The 27,113-nt window shown below is 41.6% G+C and overlaps 1 protein-coding gene across 17 annotated transcripts in view; it reads right to left on the bottom strand.

The window, feature by feature from the left end:
• Nucleotides 1-27,113, bottom strand: part of NEB (nebulin) — a 200,570-nt gene that overhangs the window by 12,191 nt on the left and 161,266 nt on the right. For 7 of the 17 annotated variants that reach the window (XM_035008051.1, XM_035008034.1, XM_035008039.1 and 4 more), the window contains 24 exons: nucleotides 26,983-27,090; nucleotides 25,360-25,464; nucleotides 23,412-23,516; nucleotides 22,889-22,993; nucleotides 22,150-22,254; nucleotides 21,950-22,060; nucleotides 21,143-21,253; nucleotides 20,791-20,892; nucleotides 20,577-20,681; nucleotides 18,469-18,579; nucleotides 17,657-17,761; nucleotides 17,004-17,108; nucleotides 15,495-15,599; nucleotides 13,907-14,017; nucleotides 13,390-13,500; nucleotides 12,481-12,594; nucleotides 11,638-11,742; nucleotides 8,101-8,205; nucleotides 7,441-7,545; nucleotides 6,708-6,800; nucleotides 5,385-5,477; nucleotides 3,197-3,289; nucleotides 2,589-2,681; nucleotides 1,511-1,603 (listed from right to left, as the gene is read on the bottom strand). In XM_035008051.1, the coding sequence (XP_034863942.1) occupies nucleotides 1,511-1,603; nucleotides 2,589-2,681; nucleotides 3,197-3,289; nucleotides 5,385-5,477; nucleotides 6,708-6,800; nucleotides 7,441-7,545; nucleotides 8,101-8,205; nucleotides 11,638-11,742; nucleotides 12,481-12,594; nucleotides 13,390-13,500; nucleotides 13,907-14,017; nucleotides 15,495-15,599; nucleotides 17,004-17,108; nucleotides 17,657-17,761; nucleotides 18,469-18,579; nucleotides 20,577-20,681; nucleotides 20,791-20,892; nucleotides 21,143-21,253; nucleotides 21,950-22,060; nucleotides 22,150-22,254; nucleotides 22,889-22,993; nucleotides 23,412-23,516; nucleotides 25,360-25,464; nucleotides 26,983-27,090 (2,499 nt within the window). The remainder of the gene's footprint in view (nucleotides 1-1,510; nucleotides 1,604-2,588; nucleotides 2,682-3,196; nucleotides 3,290-5,384; nucleotides 5,478-6,707; nucleotides 6,801-7,440; nucleotides 7,546-8,100; nucleotides 8,206-11,637; nucleotides 11,743-12,480; nucleotides 12,595-13,389; nucleotides 13,501-13,906; nucleotides 14,018-15,494; nucleotides 15,600-17,003; nucleotides 17,109-17,656; nucleotides 17,762-18,468; nucleotides 18,580-20,576; nucleotides 20,682-20,790; nucleotides 20,893-21,142; nucleotides 21,254-21,949; nucleotides 22,061-22,149; nucleotides 22,255-22,888; nucleotides 22,994-23,411; nucleotides 23,517-25,359; nucleotides 25,465-26,982; nucleotides 27,091-27,113) is intronic. The other 10 variants (XM_035008037.1, XM_035008040.1, XM_035008042.1 and 7 more) reach the window with 4 other exon arrangements.

Here is a 27,113-nt window from a genome sequence, read left to right as displayed (position 1 = left end):
CCAGTGTATTTGATATTCACCTTACTATTAACTCATTTATATTGAAGGTTTGTTTCCTGTGTTGGGAATTAAGGAAAAAACTACAATTTCATAAGAGCACTGAAGTGCTTAGTGTACAATAGAAAAATTATTTTTTAATTAGATTGGCAAATACTTATCTACATAGAACATCTGTTTTGCAGAATAACAGATATTTAAAACCCACCAAATCTATGCAGTATAGCAAAATTGGTCTTTGTGGAGTATATTCAAGTTGTGGAGGTGGTCAAGTCTGAAAGTTAATGTTTTAATACATAGTACTATTTATTTCCCATGGAATCTTAAAAGCTCTATGCACCCCCGGACAATTTTGCCTAAATGCAATTTGTGTAACAATGAATACAAATGGTTACTTAGGGAAAAAAAACTGTCCAGGATCATCAGGATCATTAAGATCTCAGATATAAATATCAATAATACTTACTCTAATATAGAAGAAAATAATTAACATACAATTTTGAAAATTAATGCAAACCTTAATTCTTCCAAAAGAAGAAATAATCATCAAAATCACCACCACCACCATCATCATCATCATCATCCCACAGGGAAAACAGTGAACATTCCAACAAGTGATGTTTACATTGACAATTTAACAAAGTTGAAAGGTTGTTAGTGAATAGTAATTAAAAACAAAGGAAAACAAAACAAAACAAAACCAAAAGACAGTGGGACCGAAGAAAGTTACTGTGGAAGAATCAAACTTCCTGAAACTATTTGAACTCACAATTAAAAACCACTTTGGATCAAACCTGCTCCGCCCCCCGCCCAAAAAAATCCAGCTAAATTTTACTATTGACATTTGATTTTCTATCTCAGGTATAAGTAACTCTTAAGATCCTTATACAGAAGTTTCACAGACTATTACAAATTTTTCAACAATATTAATAAAATAAAAAGTAACATTAAGTATAAATTTATGATCTGATTTGTGTATTTAAAAGAAATCAGAAGGTCTGGATTTCTATTCATGGAATGGCTTGTTTAGCACAAATATCAAGACAAGGCTGCTTTGGGTTCCATCACTGAGCTACTTTCTTTTTCTGTCCTGTGTTTATCCAGACAAGATCTAGGTTAAAGCAACCACCATTCCCAATCAAGAGCCACTATTTCTACATGTGGCCTCGAGTACTGTCTTCGAGCTACACTAACCCAGAAACATCTTAGAGATGAAGTAAATAATAGCTACAGTGTTTGGGTTTTTTGGACATCAGTGAACTTCAAAAGTCCCAGCAGCAACATAAAAGTTGAAAAGAGAAGGAAAGGAACCAATTAAAAGTTTTAAGGGACTATTATGGAAGATATAAAATGTTAGAATCAAATGATAAGTAAACGACGTGGAAAACAGAATTCAGTTGACGAAATTTTAAAAATGTTAAATTGATTATTTTAAAGGGACTAATAGAAGTTTGTTTTTTAGAAAATTATTATTTTTTTAAATATGGAATTAAAGGAGCTTTCTCCTGAATACCGAGCTAAAGTTTTCTTGATTGCGTTTGACTCGCTCCATCTCAGGAGTGACAGGAATGGGGGTCCCCTTGCTCAAGTTCTCTTTGTACAAAATCTGTGTGCACAAAACCAACAGTCACATCAGCTTGGACCCATCTTTTAGGTAACCTGATCTTCAAAACAGTCCCTAAAAGTATTTTCGTTTTCATAATGGCATAAAATAGGCCTAAACAACCTCAAGTAATAGAACAACTGTGACGTTTAGTCACACACAGGGCGATGTCTGTCTCTGAGTGGCAGTGATAAAGACGCAGTTGCCAGGCCACAGGCAGGAGTCACTTAGTAATAGAGGTCCTCTCTCAAAGACAGAAGGATGAGGCCTTATCAAAGAGTGTTCAAGTTAATTGAAATTAATATCCATAATGAGTTGTTGGTAACTCTAAGGAACCAGAGAGAGAGAGAGAAAGAGAGAGAGGTTTGGGGGAATAAAATAAATATTAATAGACACTAAAAGCTAAATAAACATTAGCTTTCAATGATCCTTAAACTATTCCAAAGGAAAGCTCATTTCTCTTACATGGTATACAAAAAATAGCTGAGCCACATTTCTGACTTAACTGTAAATTGCTCTGCCATCTCTTGAATGAAAATATTTAAGAATCACATTCTTTTACAAAAAGTTACAAACACAAAAAATACATCAAACAGAGCCAGAATAAGCACAAATAAAATTCTAGTTAACATTGACCTTTTGAAGGGATGTTAGATTTTTACTTTTGACATGTGTCACACCAGTTAGAAACACCTGTTGTTATTAAAGGAGGGTTTGAGGGGGAAAAAAACCAAACACTGAATATTATGGGTTTTTAAGGAAAGTGATCTATCATTATGTTTTAGGGAAAACGCAGTTAAAATTTCACACCAGAACTCAAGTAAATACTAAATTAGATTTGGGTTGAAAACTGAGGTAATATTTGGTATCATTATTTTCATTATATGAATTTAGTAATTTTACAGGAAAAAAATATGTTTGTAATGTGTTAAAAATATTATTTTAAATAAGAATTAAGGGATTTTATTTTTTGCCCCCTAAGAAATACCGAGCTAAAGTTCTCTTGATTGCGTTTGACTCTCTCCATCTCTGGAGTGATAGGTGTTGGGGTTCCTTTCCCCAAATTTTCTTTGTACAAAACCTGTGAGATACAAGAAAGTACCCAGAAGACATTCAAAACAGGCACAAAGATTAAGGAAGGGAGAAAATTAGGGGCAGGTAGTTTGTGTGAAGAGGGAGTCTTTTAGTGAGTAATATTTAGTAAGGATAATGCTTTTACTTTTTCTTCACAATTTTAATGATGAACTCTACCATGCTAATTCTGGGGATAAAAAAGTACAACACAAAGCACTGAGTTATAGGAAATGAGTATAATAATGAGGAATCTTGTGTTAATTCTACTTACAGTATTTCAGATCTAAGTTTTCACACTTGTCAGTCGCTAAAAATGTTAAAGTACCACCAGAAAAGCGAGTCACTTCTGTAAGTTCAGATGGTTTGGTCAGGTAATAATACACACCCCTCCCTCCCTCCCCCCGCCCACACACATACACAGGATTGTTAAGATGTTACTTTTTAAAAAAGGATAATGAGTTATTCTGGTAAACTTTTAAAAGTAGGGAAATTGAGTTTCTAATTTGATATATTTGTAAATACCGAGCTAAAGTTCTCTTGATTGCGTTTGACTCTCTCAATCTCTGGAGTGACAGGGGTTGGAATGCCTGTTCCCAAGTTTTCTTTGTACATAACCTGTAGAAGATAATTAGAATCTAAGCCAAAAAGGTGAAATGACCATGAATCCTTTGGATTATGGCTACATCTGTGGGCTACGTGGTGGAAACTCTTAAAAACAATCTAGCTTTCAAGTATGAAACTCAAGGAAGACAGAAAAGAAACTCCACAAATATTTATGTTCCCCCCTCAAAAATAACTTTACTACCCTTGAACACTTGGTACTAAATTATGCATTTTCTGTTGTCAACACTTAGAACATTTCTAAAATGCATTAAAAAGTAATAAATTCAACAGTGAGAAAAATCGAACCACTTCATAACATTTAGTATTAGTAGGTCCACAGTAGATTTGTACTTAATTAAATAGGTTACTTGGCCTAAAATTTTCTATTCATGGGATACTCTATTCCTTCAAGGTTGGGAATTTTGTTTTATATTTTCTACTGAAAATTCCTAGGGGCCCCCTAGTCTGTAGGTACTCTTAATATAAGGAGACCTAAAAGTATATTTTTCAGAAAGAGCATCTTTCTTTGATATTTCTACTGATGGTTGTTGGATCATGTAAACTGGTGTTTTTCAAACTGAGGGAAGTCCCTATTTTTTAGGGTCGTATCAAAGGCCAATAAATTTTAATGAAAAGAATAAGGAACTTCCTGAACCTCTGGCCCCCTTCTTTTCCTTCTTTCCCTTTAATGTTAAGACTTGTCAGCTTAAAGGAATGAATGAATTCTTTTTAAATAAATTGGTCAATGGTGTACTTGAGCATGGGGTGGGGAGCAACATGAACAACGCAGGGGGTTTAGGTCACAGATTAACTCCCCTAAACACTGACAAACTAGTGGTGATATCTTTGTTTTGCTGGGAAACTTTGAGGGATCTTTAAAAATCTACTGTTTTAGTACAAATTTGTGTTTCTTTACCCAGCAAGGCAGCAGAACCGAGATCATGGATAACAGAACAAAACATAATCAGAGAAAGACAGGAAGTTGCAATCAAAAGTGACTAAAAGAGTTTTCTTGATTTGTGGACACAAAACCCTAAATGAAATTTGTACCACAAGGAAGCCAGAGTATAAGCAAAGAATGAAACAAGAAAGAGATCTAAATAATATGAGTAACGTTCAAGAGAAATACCACGTGTCTCCTAATGACAACAAAATGAGACTTGAGGCCTCCAGTGACCAACAGAATCTCTAAGACCAAGGTCCTCACCTTTTATTGGCCATAAACTATTTCCCAAACTCCACAGGGTCTCTTGCTAGTAGCCAGCTATTTCTTAGAATGTGCTTATGGATGGGAAAGCTGAGAGTGAGTGTGTGTGTGTGTGTGTGTGTGTGTGTGTGTGTTTTGGGAGGTGGGGAGCAGAGGCTGGGCTAACCTGATAGAGGTCAGGAGAAACATATGCTTAACCTGATTATTTAAGGTGTGAGGGACACCCCTCCCACACACACATCCACTATGCACAGGTGCCTGGAATTCCTCATAGAGAACATGCTTAATATAGAGTATGTCATTGTGGGTAGATTGTGGGACAGTGAGCACCTTAAACATACACCACCTTTGCAAGACAGTAGAGGAAATTGGGCAAGAGATCTTGAAAGGGAGAGGAGAAGGCTGCAGAGACTTCACAAGTCAACCTAGAGTTTTCCTGGACAGGGGAGAATTGTCCTGAGATACACGTACATGCAAATATATACACTGGAGTAACACAAAATATTACATATGATATTATGTAATATATATGTATGTTATATCTATAATTGTGTACATTATATAAAATTAAAATTTATATGCCAATTATCTAATATATAATTACATAAAATATATAATATTTTGTGTTATTTTTATGATTATATCTTTTAACTCAAGATCATTCTGATAACCTTATTACTACCATTGGCACTTTTTACTCTAGGAACTGCAGGCATGATCATTAGTCAAGAAGTCAAGTCCCTTCTGCTCCTTGATGGTGTGAAGACAGAGGTTTCTTATCTAGGATGGAGAGAGGTTTATACCATTCCTAAGGCCTGGGAAGAAGGGATGACAGAGAGCTAGGGAGCAATTGGGAGGTGGCTGGTTGCACAAATGTGTGCTGAGCACATGGGCCATTACCGAGCTAATGTGCTTCTGTGTCTCCTTGACACGTTTTACTTCAGGCAGGTCAGGAATTGGGATTCCTTGTCCAATGGCTTCCTTATACTTCACCTGCAGGTATAAAAATGGGAACATGTGCATGTGTTTGGTTAGGAGCTCTGCAGTTTGTAAAGTCACAATTTAAATAATACAAACTCTATACTTAGTGTGCACGGGGCTCCATTCTAACACTAGGTCAGAGGACAATGCTTGGTCTCTCTCCTGTCCGTTTGGGGTGGAGCAGAGGGGGGTCCATACTCAGACTGTAGCCCCTTACCTTTCCTGTGCACTCAGATGTTGTTATACCCAACAGTTCGTTTGGCTAGGACCAATACATTCACAACATATACCCAGGAAGGTTGAATTTTCGACTTTAACATATTTTACTTTCTTACAAGTGACAAGGAGTCTCTCCTTGACTAAACTTCAGTCAGGGTCCTCTGAATCTTCTTCCCAAATAGGCCTCAACTTTTGGATTTCTGAGTCTATCTTTGTATCGCCTGATTGTAGCAAGGATCCTGCTAAGTCAGTTTAGCGAGAATCCCCCTACCCTTGGCATGTCTTCACCCTTGATATCTGACCAAATTCCCTACCCCACCAGCCCCACCAGGCAACATCTGGTCACCCTGGCCTGCCACCAGCAAAAATCATGTTAGGTAGGTTCAGCCAGAACCTCCCTTACCCCTGACAGTTTCTCAAATTTTCTATCCTCCGCCTGCCTCTTTATCCACCCCGCCCCCGCCCCGATTATAAATCCTTACTTTTCCTTGCAATTCCTTTGGAATTGAGCCCAGTTTCATACTGAGATCTCTTTCCCCTATTGCAACAGTCCTGCATAAAATCTGTTTTGACCGGGCGCCTGGGTGGCTCAGTTGGTTAAGCGACTGCCTTCGGCTCAGGTCATGATCCTGGAGTCCCGGAATCGAGTCCTGCATCGGGCTCCCTGCTCAGCAGGGAGTCTGCTTCTCCCTCTGACCCTCCCCCCTCTCATGCTCTCTCTCTCTCAAATAAATAAATAAAATCTTAAAAAAAAATAATCTGTTTTGACCGCTTGAACCACGGTCCAGCTCTGGTTTGCTCTGACATCGGCCTCGGTTTCCCACAGGTAACCTCCCCTCCTGCCACCTGCTCTGGCTGCACTGATTGGGGGATGGCCCTCACCACAGGCACCTGCTTCAGCAGCTTTAGCTGCTTCTGGAGACAACAGTTTTGAGTGCAGCTCAGCCCTCAAAGTAAATTATCCAAGGAAGGCAGAAAACGCAGCGGATGAGTCTCTGGTAGGGGGGCGAGGGGGGTCTTTACCGAGCTAATGTGGTCCTGTGTTTGCTTCACTCTCAGCATCTCAGGGGTCTTTCCGATTGCCGTTCCCGGCGAGACATCCTCTTTATATAAAACCTGGGGCATTCAGAATCAGGACAACATTACACAGAAGAAAGGAAAGCCCAGCAATTCCTGGAGGAAGACTAGGAAACATGGCTTCTGTGAAAACAAGACACTAGAGAATGTTCTTAGCCGTGTGCCGGAGGATCTGACGTCTTCCACGTCAGCATCATTAAGTCCAACCATATGTACAACACGGACAACTCTCCAGATCTTGAGATTTAATATTATCATAATGTATTAATACAGAATGAGAAAAACCGGGACGATGCTGATTTGAAAAGACCTCTCCCATATGAAAACAAAATCCATTAAAGAAATGTGAAGTCAGTTATTCTGGGGAAGGATAGTAAAAGAAATCACAATGTCAAAAAGAAATCCATCTTCACGGAGCAAGACAACACATGTTACTGCTCTGGGATTTAAAAAATTAAAAAGAAAAGTTACTTTGTTAGCAGATTTAAGGTGTTATTTCAAATGGCGTCTGGAGTGATGTTTTTAGAGCAAAGCATGGGAAATTTTAACAAATAACCACAAGTATTAACTGGGGAGGTTAGATGTTAATTGTCTGAATCAAGATGAGGCTAGCATATTTTTAAAGAGGAGAAAGGAATTATTAGGTTAGCGTTCAATGGAAAATAAATAGTAAATATACCGAGCTGAAATTCTTTTGATTTTCTTTAACACGTAGTATGTCTGGCGTGTCTTGAACAACTGTAATTTTTCCTTTACTGTTTTTAAGGTCACACTGGTATTGAAGCTATGAAGAAAGAGTAAACATCTTGTTAAGATTTCAACATTTTAAAATATATTTTAAATTGTCTCTATTGTGCAAGGGAAGTAAAAGTCCAAATTAAGATAAAAACCAAATGTCTGTGCCACAACAATCATCGTCTGATAGCTGAAGGGAAACTCTTTAATAAGAATTTTGTAAAAAAAAAAAAAAATTTTTTTTAAACCCTAAAAATGGTAACGTGTCAAGTTAGATTTTTAAAAAAAAAATGCATCCCTTCCTGAATTAATTTTGAAAATGACAGATGTCACCACTAATGGAAGATGGAGATAGTTCACATACGGTGACAAGAAGCCACTGACAAAGTAGCAGTGGGTCTTCTAGGCTATGATTTGGGGAATACAAGGTGATCTTGGAGAAGAACGGAGCACATGTTTCCTGGGCCACAGGTGGGAGTTGGGGAGGGCTGTCCCACCGCCCCCATGCAGAGGGGAGGCCCAGTGTGTATGCCCAGAGGCAGCCACCATGCCCACCTTATCCCAGGGATCAGTGGGCTGTGTCTTAGAGTCAATGAAAACTTACAAGGCTGAAGTTCTTTTGGTTCTCCCGGACTCTCTGTATCTCTGGGGTGTCCAAAACAGTCTCATAATAGGACATGCATTTCTCTGCATCTTCCTTGTACTTTTTCTGAGAATAGATTCCAAGAAATAAGGACGGTGAACACCACAGGGAAATGGGCCAGTGGGACCTACCACGGCCGTTCCTGCTCAGCAGAAGGAAAGTCCTTTGTAGTTTTCAGACTGTTCATGGACGTTAGGGGGTTGTAAAGCAGAGCCCTCTCTTGGTCAATGAGCTCCATGTCTTTTCTTTCTGGGAGACCTGAGCATGGGCATTTAATAAAACCCACTGTCATGGCAAAGAGAGCAGAAGGAGGCCCCTGCTGGCTGGTCCACACAGAGGAAGGTGACAGACAACCAGGCTCCTGGCGATGGGGTGTCTCCTGTGAATGGGATGGGGCCATTTAGCCAGGAGCCAGACGACCAACAGGCAGGGAGAGAAAAGCAGGGGGGTGAAGAGCCATCAGCAGGCCTGTGTAAAGCTGGCCTTCACCGGTGACGAGGCGATTTTCACTGAGCTCTGAACAGGTTGGGGGTTCCTGCTACAGGCCCGGCAGGGAGGTGCCGCAGCTCCGGAGGCCCCTCTAAACAGACCTGGGGCCGCCATTATGCCCGACTGACCAGCCATGGCTCCGAGCCAGCCGTCCCCGTTCTCGGGCTTTCCCGCCCCTGCCGGCAGAGGCCGCCTGCAGGCAAACAGGCTTGAGCGATGGAATGTAGAAAAGCCCATGAAGCGGCCCACCTCAAAATATCCGTAAGCCCTAAGTGACCAATGGATGGCTTACAATGAGGCGCAGTTACCAAACAGGGAGGATTCCGTACGTTGCCATCCCTTCCCATCTCCCCCCTTTAAAAGCAGTCCCCGGCCACTACCTCCTTGCAGACTGCCTCTCTGCCGTCCTGCCCTCCGCCCCCGGCGCTGTGGGCCCAAAACTTCTCCCTCCTTTGTTCTGCCTCAGGTGAGTTTTTTCACTGCCAGCGCCACCAGCTTCCACCGGATCGTGGTCCCCCATCCAATTGAGAGACACCCCACTTAGGCACCACTCTGCCTCGCCTCTGGCTGAAGACTGTGCACAGAGGTCTGCTCTTCCTCCCAACACCTGTGCCACTGGTCCCGAGACTGAGCTGTTCACTTCCCTTAACCTTTGCAGCACAACACTTCCTCCACCTTTGGGCCAGATTGATTGATTGATTGATTGATTATTTATTTATTTATTTGACAGAGAGAGACATAGTGAGAGCAGGAACGCAAGCAGGGGGAGTGGGAGAGGGAGAAGCAGGCTTCCCGCTGAGCAGGGAGACCAATGTGGGGCTCGATCCCAGGACCCTGGGATCACGACATAAGCCGAAGGCAGATGCTTAACGACTGAGCCACCCAGGCGCCCCAGATTTTTTTTTTTTTATTGCTCGTCACCGAGTCCTTTCACTTTTCTCTCCAGCTTTCTTTTTTTTTTTTTTTTTAAGATTTTATTTATTTATTTGACAGAGAGAGACAGCGAGAGAGAGAACACAAGCAGGGGGAGTGGGAGAGGGAGAAGCAGGCTTCCCGCAGAGTGGGGAGCCCGACACGGGGCTCGATTCCAGGACCCTGGGATCATGACCTGAGCCGAAGGTAGACGCTTAACGACTGAGCCACCCAGGCGCCCCTCTCCCCAGCTTTCTTTAGCTCCAGTTTCTCCCACTTTTTAGGGAAGTTTGGGTGTGGAGGGCTGAGGAAAGGCTAGCTACTTTTGCAAGGGGATAAAACTATTCTTTCTACATCTCTTTCATCTAAACTGTATTACACACAAATTACGAATTACATTTATGTGTTGAAAGATTTAATCTCCTCAAAGGCAACAAAGAAGCCGTTTTAACCAGTAAGAGATTTTCAGCCCAGACTTTGAACAGGAAGCCAGTTAAAACAAAGATTTCTGGAAGGAAAGAGCAGTTCACCACCTTCCTAGTTCAGGAAAAAGTCACCTGAATGACTCCTCTTCGTTATGCAAATGTAAGGCAAACAGTTCCATGGTCCTGGGAAAGCGGTAAGACCCGTCCTCCTTTTTTTTCTTTTTTCTTTTCCTTTTGTTTTCTTAAGGTTAAGCAAAAGCCGCTGCCGTAACTGGTTTGCTGAGCTAGTGCTAGTCACTAAGAGCAGTGGTTAGTCTGTACTTGGAACTTGGGGGTGTTCTGAGAGTGAAGAGTCCCAGACCCCTGGCATTAGGAAGTATGTAGTATATTACCCTGAATTTGTAGGTCCATTCACACTGCTTGCATTAACCCCCAGTATGAGACTCAGAAGTTATAAAATACATACTTTTCACTGGCAACCGAGAAGCAATTTTGTAGAAAGCATCAGCACCACTACACCCCTCAAAGGTAAATACTAATCTAAATTGGGAAGGAAGAAATCTGCCTGGCCATATCTTAGGCCTTGAGGAACTAGGCTGAGGAAACCTCCAAGGGGACAGAGAAAGAGGCTTAATTCTTCCCTTGAACAAGCCTGCGCTCTGAGGTTTTCCTTAAAGATTAGCAATGGGAAAGGCTCAAAGTTCTATGGCCGGCAAGCCCTCACAGCCTCAAGAATGTTGGCGTCCTTCAATGAACACAACATGGTAGTCTGGGGCCCAGATAATTTTGGTAATAAAATGCTTCCCCATTCCCCCCCCCGGAAAAGGTTCATTTCTCCCATTTGAATATATCTGTTTCTTAAATAAACCATTCTCCAGTGATAACTATTTTTTTCATGTCTAATTTTAGGATATAAAATTATATATTGCTAATGAAGGACTTAAATCCATGATTCCCCTGACCCAACTGGCCATTGAGAGATCGCCTGTGAATATTAAAAAAACAAAAACAAAGAAGCAAACAAACAAATAAAAACAGATTTCCAGGGACTACATCAGGCTTACTAGCTTCAAAATTCCAGGGTGGGGCCAGGAAACCTACACTCCCAGGTGTTTATAAAGCACAGCCTGGTCAGGTCACTATGGCTTTATAACTCATTGCTCAGAAGACAATTTGGAGCTACTTAAATAAATTGCAGATCTCTGATATCACTGAAGATTAAAACAAACAGGGGTACATCCTGCTGTATAAAGGACATCATACTTTCCTTCATTTCTCAGCATTATCCCTCACAGAGGAAGCAGGGTTAGATCGCATGGTTGCTGTGGATGACATAGGTCAATCTAGTTAAGAAGATTATGGACTGTCTACTTTGTTCCTTCCTGATTTGTACATACAATTTACATCCACATTATAGGAGATTTTACAGGTTAAAATACTGATTCATTAATACGGATGCTACCATGTAAGAGTTCTTCAGTACCTTAAAGTTCCCTCATATAATCTATCTTAATTCTGATACAGAAATCTCACCTCTGACCCAAACTTGCATCACAGATGAATCCCTTCTCCGTTACTGGGCAAAACTGTGATTTGAAAGAGCCTACGTAGGTATTAATGGAAAGACTTCATGATTGGGGTCTATGTGTGATATTGCGATGAATGTCCTTACCTGGCTTGAAAGGTTCTTGACTTGCTGGGCATGAATGATCTCCGGAGTATCAACCACAGAAGTGAAATTGGCTTTTTCCATTTCTGCTAATTGCTTATACTTAATCTGCAAAAGAACACCCAACACTTGGGTAAATGTTTATAATGTACATATTTGTTGATTTCATTTGATTACGAGGTGGTCAATATTTCTTTCCCAAAAGGATTCATTCATTTGAGACTCAACATATATTTTTTCCTTTTGTGTTTATAGCTTTATACTAAAGAGTGAGATTTGGAAAGGTTGAGTCCTAGTTGTTGAAAGACTTACTATCTAGTTGGGTACAGGGGCTGGGAAGGGGAGAAGTAGTGGGAAAGGAGCAAGATAATCAACACCTATTAAGGTATGGATTGTTCACATATTAAGAGCTGGAGGCAGAACAAATAAGCAAAAGATAATGCGAGATGTTAAAAACTACCTTTTAAATTTAGGTCTTGGAAGAAGGGAAAGAAAGAACTCCCAAACTGTTCTAAGCAAGGAATTCTTGGTGCCGAATGGGGGTGGGGGTGGGTATTGACTAAGAAACAAGACCAGGATGTCCGAATCTGTCCTAGCTTCAAGCTCTCCAACTTCTCCCCTTTGCTCTGAATGTCCTCTGTGGCTATAGACTCAGAAAGACCAATGAAAAGGCGGCCGGATGAAGTGTCTGTGCTCTTTCTATCAGAACAGCTTCCACCAGGCAGATGTTTAAAAATGCCACTATAGACATAGGACTGTTAATCAACCAAGTAAGATAACAGAAGGACAACACTGTGTCCTTGTAATCGCGACCAAATTAGGTTGACATGGAATAGTAGCACTGACCTGACTGGCAATATCAGTAGCATTCTTGGCCCTCATGAAGTCGGGGGTTTCATTGGCCATGGCATTCAGGCCTCTTCCTTTGACTTCCAACTCCAAGTCTCTCTTATATTCTTTCTGTAGTAGCATTAAAACAAGAGTTACCTAACTTCCGTGACGAGGCAGTCAATGTACATACAGAGGGACGGTAAATCCACATACTATACCACTATTCGGTTGCTAGTGTTCACCTTTGCTATTCCCTGTGGTCAGATGCAGTGGTGGCCACAGAAACCTGTTTTAGGAAACTGTTCTACTTGTGTCCACATGTGAGGCTTCCTTTTGACCACTTTTAGCATTCCCTACTTAGAAAATCAGAGTAAAAAGGGCATTTTAAATCTGGTTTGCTACATAACTAGTACTGAACTTAGGTGCATAACACTCCAATGTGATGTTTTAATTTAAATGAGCATACCAAATGGATCATGGTTAAATCAAATACTATTAGATAAATAGCAGATTACGAAAGCCACTGGATGCAAACCATAGTATCGACTCATCGGAAATTGAGAGATATATATATGTATATATGTATACATATATATATATATAATTTTTAAAAGATTTTATTTATTTATTTGACAGAGAGAGACACAGCGAGAGGGAACACAAGCAGGGGGAGTGGGAGAGGGAGAAGCAGGCTTCCCGTGGAGCAGGGAACCTGATGTGAGGCTTGATCCCAGGATCCTGGGATTACGACCTGAGCTGAAGGCAGACGCTTAACGACTGAGCCACCCAGGCACACCGAGATATATTTTATTTAACAGTTAATAACCATGTTGGATATGGAATTTGAAATTCAAACCTCTCTCTTTCTTCTCTTTTTTTTTTTGTTGTAACTTGGTTAGGGAGGAGAAGACGCTGTGGGCCTACCTCGTTGAGAATTTGAGTGGCGTTCTTTGCTCTTAGCATGTCAGGCGTGTCTTCCATTTCACTGAGACCCTTCCCACGGATGCTTTCCTCTAGATCTTTCCTGTATTCTTTCTATATCACAAAATAAAAGCAACACCACTGACAAGAAAGCCTGGATCATTCCTCTTAGGTGAAGAGCCAAACCAAACAAGCAAACAAAGACCAAAAAAAAAAAAAACCTCCAATTTTAAGTAGTTACAGCTTAGTGATTAAAGATATGATAAAGGCAGGGTATAAGCTTCATAGTTAATATTAAATATCAGATAAGAAACTAACACATTTCATTAGGTATTCAAGTAAAAAATGAGAAGAATTAACGTGGGTAAGAGATTAGGTGGTAATACCAAACACATGTGAACCCAACTTGAAATCCGCTAAAGTTAGATGGTGATGAAAATGGTAGAAGGAACACATTGATGAGTGTCATTAGTGCAATTATTGGGATCAAGAGCGAAAGCAAAGACCAAGTGGACACTACCTCGCTGGCTATTTTGGTTGCATATTTGACATGTAATAAAGCTGGCGTGACCTCCAGGCCCGTCAGATTTCTGCCTTTAATGGACTCTTCATAATCTCTCTTATATTCTTTCTAATGTGAGTAGGAAGGAAACAGAAATTAAAAAAAGGATCTTTATTACAACTTATTTCTCACACCTAGGAAGAAAAAAAAATCACAACACTGTCCTTCCATGTATGACCCCTTAACTGGATCATAGTTTAGCTAATGGTCACACATTTGAAAGGTATCTGGTTGTTCTGGAAATATTTTGTCTACAACAAATGGCCTCAAGGAGACTCAGAATTTGAGAAGCCTGTTGGGCTCCTCGTTCATATGTCCAGCACTGTAACTGAGGCTGCCCCACCATCTGCCTCACAGCAGGGAAGGACAGCAGAAGGGGAAGGACACGTGCGCCACCAAGACTCTGAATCCACTGTCATCTCTCCTGAGGCAACAAGATTTTGCTTCTGAATTAAAAGTAAGGGCAAAATAACAACACAGAGGAAGAAGAGCCTGAGGGCACAAAATGCAAATTTGGCCTTTTTCATAATCATGACTTATTATTTTTAATCTCCGAATAGATAAGGTAGACAATGAGACACAGAGAAATCCTAAGATTTTGTTCTCCACTGAGTCACAAGCTCCCTCATCTCCTCTCTAATCCCTGGACTAAGCTGTCTCATTGGGAGACTTGGAATAAATGCTGGAACTCCATTTTTATAATTTTTAATTTTGATAGAATTTTAAATTTACAGAAAAGTTGTAAGACTAGTACAAGGAACTTCCATAGCCCCTTTACCCAAATTCACCAATTGTATGAAGTTAGGTTAAACGTTTGATTATTTGGCCTTCTTTACACCAGAAAGCTCCACAGAGTGCTACTTTATTAACAACCATTTAGGTGCCTCGTTAGTGCAGTAGGTAGCACGTCAGTCTCATATTAACAACCATTTATCTTTATGGTTGGAGATATGCCCCATGGGGGAGAGGTAAAAAGCAACCCAAAATAAGTCTGTTTCCCAGTGAAAACTTCCTAAAATTCAAACTAAGATTCCATTCTTCTCTGCTGTTGGTTAAAAAGGAAAAAAACAAATTTTTTTAGATGCTTGTGCTTACATTTCTAAATTTCTAAATAGGAAATATGGCATCTTGACATCTGATGTTTTGATAAACATCTTGATCATTACTCTTTTGTTTGGCCTGGGGCTTCCTATTAGGAGCATTCCAAAGCCAATGGTGGTTCTGTGCAGAGGGAACTTTCCATTCATCAAAGAAAAATTCATATAACATTCAATATAATTTGTTTCAGTTAAAGTTAAGAATAGTTTGCTATGTTCTAATGCTACAAAAGAGTTGAAATGAAACATATATGATCAAGTATTTACTATTTGGAGCATTTAGTGTAACTGAACCATAACATTTCAGAGACGGAAACATTTTAGCGACCACATGTGAAAAAGTTCCATTACCTACAACTTTTGGATAACAGAAGGCTGGGTACATGTGTGGGCAGAGCTTGTCTTTAACAGCTTGATGGCACGTTTGTGGTGTGTTTTGTAGGACTTACCCCACTTTGCATCTGCTGAGACTCTTTGGCAGTAATATATGTTGGTGTTTCAAAGTCCAACATGGGCTTTCCTCGTTCCTTTTCATAATTTTCTTTGTATTTCACCTAGTGATGAAAAGCCTTATTAGATAGATCTCCTCTGGTCAATTCCCAGACAGAGACCAGTGTAGGGATAGTATTTTTTAACTGATACATCAGTCCACATGGATGGCATCTCATTGCCACTCAAAACAGGTTCTTATGTTTCAGATCTAGCACCTTTTTGTTGTTGCCTGAGAGAAAACACCCTTACTGTCGGCAAGGCAGAATTAGGATTTGTGTTCAATTCAAGAAGACAAAAGAATCACTGCAGAAGAATCAGCTGAGAGAAAGGCCGAGGCAAGGAAATGCATGGGGAACGTCCCCCGCCAGAGAAGGTCGGCCAAGATCAGATAGGCCTAGAGGTGAACACTGTAACCACAGCATCTGTCAATGTTTCTGAGAAATATCTCCAGTTTTTCTTTTATGAAGAATTTTATCAGAGACCTGGGGTCTCGATTCAAGAGATAACACACACAACTTTCTTTATATGTCATGAACTGGATCTAGGTCATAATCCGTCACATATTCAATGAAGCCAATATAAATTCATATAAAAATGAGAAAGAGTTTACATGTGGACTGACTTACTAAGAAATCTGACGTTCTCAAAAGAGCCCTAGTGCTACTTTACAAATACAATGTCGTCATCATTACAAATACAATGTTCCAATCCAATGGAGGATGTGGACATGTGATTACGAGTGGGGGCAGCCCACAGATACTCAGAAATGGAAAGTCAGAGAGACAGAGGCCCTGTTCATACAGCATCTTCATAGCAATGCTCAATCTTAGCAATCTTGCTGAAAATAGAAACCTGGGGGCACGGGCTGCTTCACAGATGACACGAAAACACTTCTAGTAATTTAGCCCTCTCGGTTAATGCCCAACAGGGGACCTAAATAATTCTGGATTTGTGACGTAGGAAGTCATGTGATAGCAAACTCCTTCTCTGAGTCCTTTCTTTGGAGAATCTTAATTATTTTACAAATTTTCAATTCCTTAAATACCCACAGATACTTCAATGGTAGATTTAATCATGTTACTTTTCTGCTCAAAGTCCTCCAAAGGCTCTCTGTCATCATTGCAACGTTTCCTAAGTGGGGGTGCAGACTCATGAGGGCACACTGGGGTTATCGTATTGGGACTGTCCCCCTTGTAACATAATCTTTATGCTTCCAGCCCGTCAGTGATCTGAGTAACACACATGGCATGTATAGACACTACTTCTCCAATACGTGTTGATGCTGTGATGCATAGCATAAAATTTTGTTTCAAAATGCTGCTAAATTCCAAGCTCCCCTATATCTTTGGACATTTTCCTCCAGCAATGGTTACTAAAACTATCACTACCATTCTGAGGGGAATTCATGAACGTTTTTGACACTGTAGCTGAACGTGCTTCAGGGAAAAAAGTCTTGATTGACTTACTATGCTCTGTAACTCTGTGGCCTCCTTTAGATGAAGCTGCTCCAGATTATCAGGTATTGTGTGGTAGTGGCCTTTACTCTTCTCATAGTTCTTCTTGTACTGGTACTGAGGGGAAGATGGCAAAAAGGCACATGGATGGAAAAGCTGCTCAGCATTTCTGTTTTTCCCTTTTAGGTTAGATATTTACACAGCAGCATCGTCAAGACCAAACTAAGAGCAGCAAACACTAAGTGGGGGGTTACGCAAATGTGTCAAAGGAGGAAGATCCACATCCAGTACTGCCCAGTTGATACAGGATGGCCAACACTTAGGTTATATGGCGTATTCAAAGGAGGTTGGAAAAGTGAAAAGTGAAAGAAATTACTCCAAACCATGATTCCCTGTCCTTAGAAGCAGGGAAGGACTTAGTTAATTGGAAAATACAAAGTTTAAATATTCTAAGAATAAAAGCTTTTTTACATTCTGAGAGGTGTCACAATCCGTAGAGAGTTGACAGACTAATGCTGTAATTTGGAAGGATGCATTCACACAAAAGAGCTTTCTAATAAATCTAGCATCCGGAAGCAGAGAAGGAGATGTATGTGAGCTCAGCAGAGGAATTCCGCTGCAAACGGGTGAAACGTGCTGTTTCTATAGCAAATGACTGAACTTACAGAACTGGCAAGGTGGCTTGTATTCAGCACATGATTCATTATCAGAGATTCCTTCATGTCAGTCACAGGCTTGTGAAGTTTCTTCAGGTCAGCTTTATATTTAACCTGCATGTGAAGGGGGAAGAACGAAATCACATAAACAGGAGCTGGAAGACATACTAATGGAAGCCATGGTAAGATATCCCACCCGGAAACAAATACTGGAGGTGGTGATGAAAATCCACACACCTCATTCGCAGTGGCTAAAAAGTGGAAACAACTCAAGTGTTCACCAACAGATGAATGGAGAAGTAAACTGTGGTGTATACACACAATGGGATATGATTTAGTCATAAGAAGAAATGCAATTCTGACAAATGCTACAACATGGATGAACCTTGAAAACATGATGCTAAGTGAAGCAAGCCAGACCAAAAAAGGGACAAATATTGTATGATACCATTTATATAAGGTTTTCTAGTAGGCAAATTCACAGGGACAGAAAATAGATTATAGAGGTTACCAGAGGCTAGGGGGAGAGAGGAATGGAGTTATGGCTTAATGGTTGTACAATTTCTGTTTGGGGCAATGGAAATAATAGTGGTAGCTGGACAATATTGTGAACGTAATCAATGCCACTCAACTGTACATTTCATTTATTTACTTATTTATTTAAGCAATCTCTACACCCATGGGGCTCGAACTTACAATGCTGAGATCAAGAGTCGTATGCTCTTCTGAGCCAGCCAGGTGCCCCTCATTTGTACATTTAAAAATAGCTAAAACGGCAAATTTCATGTTATATATTTTGCCACAATTAAAAAAAAACGTACCTCACTTGCGAGATTGTTCGCATCTTTCATGACTTTGTAGAGCTGGCTGTCTTTTGGATTGAATTTCGGTGTTTTGCCCTTCTCTTTGTCGAAATTTTCTCGGTATTTAACCTAAGAGCAAATGCAAAATTCCAAATTATTTCTGAACATGAATTAATTTGAAAACTAAGAAATGGAGGAAATATAAATACAAAAGAATAGGTTATATATAAAGTGATCATATAACTTACTATCCGCACTAGGATGCTTTTAAGAGTAAAGAAGAGCACAACCAATGTTATGTTGGGGCAACAGGCAGTCAAGGGTAAGACTGAGTATTATAGTATTGCCTCACTCGTTTTTATATTATCCAGAGGTAGGAAAGATAATCACCTCTTTTTAATGCAAAACAAAAGTAAGTGGAAAAAGGCTAAAGGCTTCAGGCTCCATTCAGTGATCTAGTGGAGCCTTCTGACCCTAGGAACCACCAAAACCAAAAGCATTTTAGGTCTACTGTAAGGAGTTCAAAGAGGGGTTGTAAATGGTCCAGAAGAGTGAGACATAGGAATCTGTCAATTAGGAGAATTTATTGTAATTTTAAAATAGTACTTTGGCTAGATCATTTTGATTTTTTCAAACTTGGCAAAAAATGGCCTGAGTAAAAAAAAGAACAGTGGGGGGGGTGGGGGCAAGACCCTCAATATGATTTTAAGCTAGAAGAAAGAAGTGAGATATTTTACAATAACGACAAAAATAAGATTAAGTATACTTTTAGGATACTTAAAAGTAAAAAAAATGCAAAGGGCTAACTTCAATTTAAAGAATAAGCATAAATACCAGCTTACTCTACTAATAGCTGTTCCAATTTTTAATACATTTTTTATATTTCCAAGGTCGTGCCACCATCAAGGTAAAAACAAAGAAATGATTTCGATGTTGAAATTTTGAAGACTTTGCTGTTTTTGAAAATTGGGAGGCTCGCATTTCTAATCCTGAGTGAAACCTCAGATGTGGACAAGGGTTTACTCCCTGTGGAAGGCTCGCCTCAGGGTTTATAGCTCTCAGTGTGGCCCCAGGCCCACAGGGTCTTACCGATGTGGGGGCCTGCCCCATCCTGACTTTGCTGTCTGACTGATACTTGGGTAGAATACCTCAAAGGCCAAAGGAGAGCGCAAAGGCACAGGGCTGCATCTTACGACGCCTCCATGATGGGGCATTTGAAGAAAACTAATGTACTCATCAGGGATGTAGGACTGACACCAGCAAACTGACATCTTTCCCTTTTTCTCAGCTATTTTCTTAACCTCGGTCAGGGCACTGACCAAGTTACACTCTTTTCTGTTGATTTTGTGTTGGAATGTGTAGAATGCTATAGAACTTTGTTGAAGGATTTACTTCTGTGCACGACCATGCCCTCCCTCTGGAACACGCCACTTGGGGTAGGAAGATAGAGTAGACTTGCTCAATAAATGTGATTTAATTGAATGAAAGGAAGAGAGTTGTCATGCCTAGGTAAAATAGCTGAAGAAGATGATTTACAGGAAAATTCAACAGAATGAGGCATTTCCCCTCAGAACCCTGAATATACCTTGATTATGTATCACCCCAAACTGTAATTATTTATCTATGGACATAAAGACTGAGGACATCTGTTCACCCCCCCAGTTTTCAGCCCAGTCATGCAATGTGCAGATGCTGAACGGAAGAATAAAGGTGACTGCATCTGGTTGGGTTCTAGAAGTTCGAATTTCATGACTCTTGCCTGTTAAATTCCCACAGGTGACTCAAGTATGAATGCCACCCTTGGGATATAATCCCACTACCCGAGGAGAGGTGCCTGGAGGACCTCACAGGCTGATGTTTTTGTTCCATGAAGACTGTTAAGCACACAAACATCTAGACATACACCCATAAATGGAAAAGTAGAGAATGAGAAAGGCCTGGAGATATTAGAGAGAAACAAGAGACAAGGTCCTTGGCAGACTTTTACGATCTAACTTTTCAAAGCTCAGCAGCACTATCAAAGACCCAGGATCTCTTTTGTTGCTACTCCTGCATTTCCGTGCTGGGAATCACGTCTTCCTGCAAGGTTTTTCACATGGGAGATGCCACTCGCCCATCTGTATTACCTGGCTGCTCAGCCTGGCTGCCTTCTTGGCCATTTCAATGTCTGGGCGACCAAGCATGCTTAACCCATGACTGCCTTCCTTGCGGTGTTTGGCTCTGTACTCCACCTGAATCAAAGAAAACCAAAATGGGCAATACATTCTAAGAGGTGGGTGCCTTGTACTATTTGGTGGCTGTGACCTCTGGGGAGCAGATACATTTTCACCACATTCTTACCTCACTGGCCTGTTTGGCCGCCTGCGTGGCCTTCTTGATGTCTGGCCGATCAGCCACTGTGGTGTAATGCAGGTTTTCTTTGGCATCTTTTTTATATGCGACCTTTATTTGGAGAGAAAAAAATGTTTACTCACGTGGGAGATATGCTGTCTTTGAAAAAGTCCTCATCAAGCACAAGCAACCGTTTTATTAAAACCAAACTGATTTTTTAAATTACCCTATTTTTTAAACTACCAGACAGGGAAATTAGGAATACCATTCAATGAAACCAGCCCAATTTGCACCAATATGCACCAATTTGGGATCCACTGGCTCAGCGGGCCCCCTGAGAGTGTGAACAGGGGGAACTTACATTACTCTGCTTCTTGGCCACTTCCATAGCATGCTTCACCTCCGGGGGCTCCAGCATGATGGAATAGTTGGATTTCCCTTTCTCCTTGACGAACTTCTTTTTGTAATTTGTCTAAATAGAGCCAGAATTACTTATGTGAGCAGAGGAATCAGGGAAAAGAACTGATTTACTTGAAGAACTAGGAGATCTCCAGGAAAATCCATGGCTCCCCATTCTGGCATCAGGCTGGAACCTGGATCTCTGATCCATAGTCTAGCTCTTCCTTGTCCTTTCCGTCCTGGAACCCAACACTTGTAACACATGGCAATCCTGGGAGAACTGACTACAAGCAAATTAAACTCTAGCTTTTAAAAACATATGGAACCATATAGGGCTCATAAAAATATAATAGTGAGATTATTAAAGCATTATTGATAAGGACAAAGCGGGCAGGGATTACTGAGAAAAAAAGTAGAGATTTTACTTCTCTAAAATTGTTCAGCAGTTTAATGATAGGAGAGGCCATTCTTAATCAGCAATGCTTCCCCCTTTTATTAACGCTAGGTTCCTGACATCTTATAGCGCAGATAACATGTCCTGTGGCAAAATGCCCATTTGCCATAGTTGCCATAATAGGAAACCTACTAAATATGGAGTCCTCCCTTAAAGCAGAATTGAAAATTCACACACAGGCACTGATGATGGTTAAGGGTGAAGCGACGTACAGGAAAGCAGTTATAAGCAAAAAGGCAGCTCGCCCCGGATTGCCCGGGATCCTAAGGTCGAGTGGTGGTGCTGCCACCAAGAATCCTGGGGCTGGTCACTTACATCACTGACATTCTTGGTCACTTCCTTGACATGGATGGTGTCCCTGGTCTCTGGCAGTGTTGTGTACGAGCCCTGGGCCAAGTGCTTCTTGACGTAGTCCTTGTACTTGTTCTGCGGGAAGCCACAGAGAGCTTGTTAAGAGTGTCTGCCTGGGGCATTAGTCCAAGACGGGAGCAGAGCATATGTCGCTGGAGGATTACCTCAGACACCAGCTGGCTGACTGTCTTTGCCAGGAGGATCTGCGGAGTGTCAGGCACAGCATGGCAGGTTCCTCTTTCCTTGACGTGTTTCTCTTTGTATTTCAGCTGCAGGGGTGAAAAAAATATTTCTTTAGCTCCTCTGGGTAGCCGGTATTATTTATGCAGTCCCCGAATCACTAGATGGAGCTGGGAAAACAGAATCACTGACACAGTAACATTAAACTCAATAAAAGGTCTGATGTTGGGAAATCTTGGGAAATAGCCGAAAGAGATTTTCTTTCTCTCTTGCAAGTTGAGGCTTTACTAATGATCAAAATGGATCTCATGATGAATCTTTATACACCTAGCCTTAGTTCAAAGGACTTTCAAACATGTCATTTGACCCACTCCCGAATCCTGGGAGGCATTATTATTTCTCCTTTACAGATGAGGAAACATAGGAAGAATATGATCACACAAAAATGCATATTTCCTCATAGAATCCAGCCAGAACTTCAGTTCCCAATTCTCGCTGCGTGAATGATCTTGCGGTGCAGTATATATCAAGAATGGTCACCTGGATTTTATAGCTTCCCCTGCCTGTCGCCCTGCTCTGCCACGTCACTGGCATTCACTGGGGACAGGGTCATGTTTCAGGACCCAGCAGCCTCCTCCGTCCTTCCCTGGTGTCGCTGGGGACTGTGCCGCAGAGGACGGCCCTGAGCCAGGTTAGGTGTCAGAGAAGGCACTGGATACTTACGTCACTTTCTATTAAAGAATTCCTCAGGGCCAGCACCATGTCTTTATCATCAGTGACAGAAAGCTTGCAACCTCTGAGGAACTCTCGGTCCAGCTTATACTCAAACTGAAACAGAAGAAGGGCAGAGGAAGAAGCCGGCATTTACTGTAATCTGTAAGGAATCCTCCTTTTAAGGGTACTATGAGGACTTGCCACCAAAATGGAGGCAGAGGCTTCCTGGCCCCTCACTGCCTGCCAGGCTCCCCCTCTCTAGCCCCGTGGCCAGGACCAAGCCCTCCCTGCCTGCTCACCCCCAGTTCCTCCCCAGCCTCACCCAGGACTCTGCACCCTAGTGCTGGTGCCCAGCTGTGGGAGACCAGGCTCCAAGGCAGGTCTGCTTCCTGCGCTTGCCTCCCACCCCTCACACCACCCCCCATCCTTCTGGGATCTCGAGTGAGCTAGGCTGACACCCACGACAGCGGTTATTATGAGTAATTATTCATGCTTCTCAGGCATGTCAGAGAGCCCGACTGTCCCCTCTCACATCGCTCTGCTGCAGGGATGACTTGGCCGCCTGGATGAAGTCCGGTCGGTCGGGGGTCCACCTCCAGTGGGCTTTGTTGGCTTCATACTGCTTCTTGTAGTCCAGCTGTTTGTAAGAAGACGAAAATAGGTCAATTCGTTCAGTGGGCTGAATTCATAACCACGCGTGGCACAGAGGGACCCATCGTGCTTCTCAACATACAACAAATCATGGTTCTTGATGCAAGCGAGAGCCCCAGTTAACATTTCTGTACAATATATGCCACTAGTCAGCCACTGAAGAGGTCATCTCGTGGGACCGTTTGGTCTCAAAATAGGGGCTAAAAATTGTATAGGCCTCCAGGTGAAATAATTCTACAGTCCCTTTAACTCTGTCAGTGCAGCTTTATCATCTTCGCAGTCAAGGGCTTTTAATTTCTAGCTAACCTCAGGCTTAATCTTTCTTAAATGATTAAACTTACAGTATTTATTTAATGCCAGACACTTTTCTCAGTGCTTTGTAACTACTACCTCATTTAATCTTTGCAACAGCTGCATGAAATTGACAGCTGAGGAACCAACCAGAGGGTTAAACAAACTGCCCAAGGGGAGGCAGCTCGTAAATGATGGAAATGACAGAAATGATGGAAATGACGGAGCTGGGACTCAAACCGGCAGAGAATGGCTCCAGAGAGGCTCGCACACTTGCTAGACCTTCCCCAGAGCTGGCCATTTGGCTGCCTGGGGCCAAATCTGAGGCACAGGACCACATAGCTTAATGTGTGTCCTTGGAAGAGCCCTCAGTAGCAGGCACCTTTCTTTCCTCACTCTTTTTTTTTTTTTTTTAATTTATTTGAGAGAGAGAGTGAGAGAGAGAGAGAGAGCACAAGAGGGGGGAGCGGGAGAGGGAGAAGCAGACTCCCTGCCAAGCAGGGAGCCTGATGTGGGACTCGATCCAGAGACTCCAGGATCATGACCTGAGCTGAAGGCAGTCGCTTAACCAACTGAGCCGCCCAGGCGCCCCTCTTTCCTCACTCTTATTCTCTGTTTTGTCAAGGTATAATTTGCACATAATCAACTCTGCATACTTTTGAGGAGTTTTTCATGAGGTTTGCTTTTGATGCCATGGGTTTCCACCCATTATTGTTAAATTTTTCATACAACAGAGCTGCAAGAATCCTAGAGAATACCCGTACATCCACTGCCTAGACTCTACATTGTACATTTTACTGCATTTGCTTTTTCACACACCCATCCTGCTACCTACCCAGCCCTCAATCCATCCTCGGGACACCTGTAAGCTGCCTGCCTGCCCCGAAGGGTATTTGCTGACCCTGAGTAATATATGTTCTCTCTGGCACTAGTGGGCATTCATTAGATTATAATGGTTTCATTATGTAACCATTTATATATTTTTTAGAAGTTAATACTCATCAAAATGCACAAAAATATTTCTGTGGTTGAGGCTTTAAGATGTCCCCCCATACACACACACACTAAAAGAGTCCGCAGGGAGATCTGAGCAGGACAAAGACATGGGCTAACTTCTGACAGCCTCAAGTGACTAAAATGTGCTTGCGTGCGTGCGTGCGTGTGTGTGTTTTCCAGAAGAAGCAGGTTCTAGAGCCGGGCAAGAGGAAGATATAGAGGGTAGAGGGAATGAAAGATGCTGAGACACTTTCCAACATGCAACCTTCATTCCAGAATTAAATCTCCTGTTTCTCAGCCACCTGGCAGGGAGCCTGAGTGGGTACAACACCGGTGTCATGTGGTTTGTCACCCTGGCTCTTCCCCACTCTCCTCTGTGAGAACCAAAGACAGAATTTAGATTCCAGCATCAGCAGTCATGCTGCTGGGGCTCTTGATCCAGACTCATGAGCGCTCAATCACCTGAAGAGATGTAAAAGGAGATCACGTGTCCTGCAGAAGCTAAATCCCCCATTAGCCTTGGGAAAGTTTCTGGAACTTACGTTGGTGTTGACTTTGTAGGCATCCTTGGCTGCTTTGATATGAACAGAGTCTGGCACAATGGTGCAGTTGGACTTATTTCTTTGGTAAACTTCTTTGTATTTCAGCTATGGGAGGAAACACAGTGAGACAAGGTTAATTTTTATAGTGGCCTACCAAGCATTAAAAAAGCAAGAAATTAAAACCATGACTATAGTACATAATGCTTCTTAAGACAGAATAAACCCGTTGTGAAGAAAAAATCTCAGATCTTAAAACTAGCTCCCCGGAACTGAGTATAGTCACCAGTGGCACCATAGGATTTATGTCCCCTGAGCTTGGCTGAAAGGGCCATGTGTCTTTTTCCTTCCCCAACTCAGAAAATACTGAGTTCAGAACATCTTGAAAACTGCTGATGGAAGAGAAACTTTCCCTCACTAGCTCACCCCGATGGTGTTGGTCTTGCCTTTCGTCTGTGCCCCCACAGTTCTGGCTGTTCTCATATCATGTTGTAATTATGTGCTTATCTATTCTTCCATTAAGATGAACCCCTTGAAGGCGAAGGTTGTGTACCAATAAGTATGTGACAAATGAAAGAATTGATGGATGCCATCCATTACCCTCATTGCTAGAGCCAAATCTAGCAAGTTGGGGCATGTGTGGGTTTGGATGGGAGGGAGAGGGATGGGGAAGGCTTAGCTTCTGTGGGCTCAACCCAACCCATCCTGGGCCTGGCAATTCTAGCTCCACCCACTTCTGCTACTCTTAAATACAGGCCCTGGGACATCGTCAGGGCCTTCTTACTACTTATTGCAGAGTATATTCGTTTTTTTGTTTTTTTGTTTTTAAGATTTATTTATTTATTTGACAGAGAGAGGGAGGGGAAAGTAGAAGGAGGGGCAGAAGGAGAGAATCTTCAAGCAGACTTCCCGCTGAACGTGGAGCCCTCTGAGGGGCTCAATCCCTTGTCCCATGAGATCATGACCTGGCTGAAACCAAGAATCGGACACTCAAACGACTCTGCCACCCAGGCGCCCTGAGGATTTTAGGTTTTAATGTGGTTAAGTCTGAAAGTAAAACTGTTCTAAGGAAGCCCCATAGTCTCATCATACAAATCACAGTTGTCTGCACTTTGCCATGGACCTAGTAAATCAGTATTTTTAGGGGAAAGGCCTAGAAGTCCATATTTTTCATCAATATCTCTGGTTATTGTTATAATCAGAAAGTTTGGAGGAATGGATACAGAAATGCTTCATTTTTCCACAGTGAGAGGGAATGGGCTGCTTTAGAGAAAAGATCTATCTGATAGAGGTTTATGAACAAGTAATGTTCATGTTTGAAGTGCCGAAGCTTATTTTAACATAAAAAATATGAAAAAATATTTTAAAAATGTTTTATACATTCCTGCCTTCATAAACAGTGCACTGGATGTATTTAACATTTTTCATGGCACATAGCAGAGAGGATCTGCTCAGCTGTGCCCAGTCAGTTTGCAGAATCACCAGCAAAAAAAAAGGTGATTTTGTTTTCAAGCCACTAAGTTTTAGGGTGATTGCTACACAGGAATAGATAACTGGACCAGGGTTCATTATATCATGTTAGAAAGAACCCAAGATGAGAGGGGCTGCAAACATTCTGGTACTTACATCACTGACTTCATCTTTGACCTTTTGGACATGCAGCAACATGGGTGTGTCATGGATTGTCGTGTAGCCTCTGGGCTTGGCCTTGTTGTATTCCAACTTATAAAGTATCTGAAGGAGAAGTAAAAGCAGAA

The sequence above is a fragment of the Mirounga leonina genome, unplaced genomic scaffold, assembly GCF_011800145.1.
Source record: "Mirounga leonina isolate KUSES-001 unplaced genomic scaffold, KU_Mleo_1.0 Mir_151, whole genome shotgun sequence".
In the NCBI taxonomy this organism is placed as follows: Eukaryota; Metazoa; Chordata; class Mammalia; order Carnivora; family Phocidae; genus Mirounga; species Mirounga leonina.
This window is presented reverse-complemented; position numbering and strand designations above follow the sequence as displayed.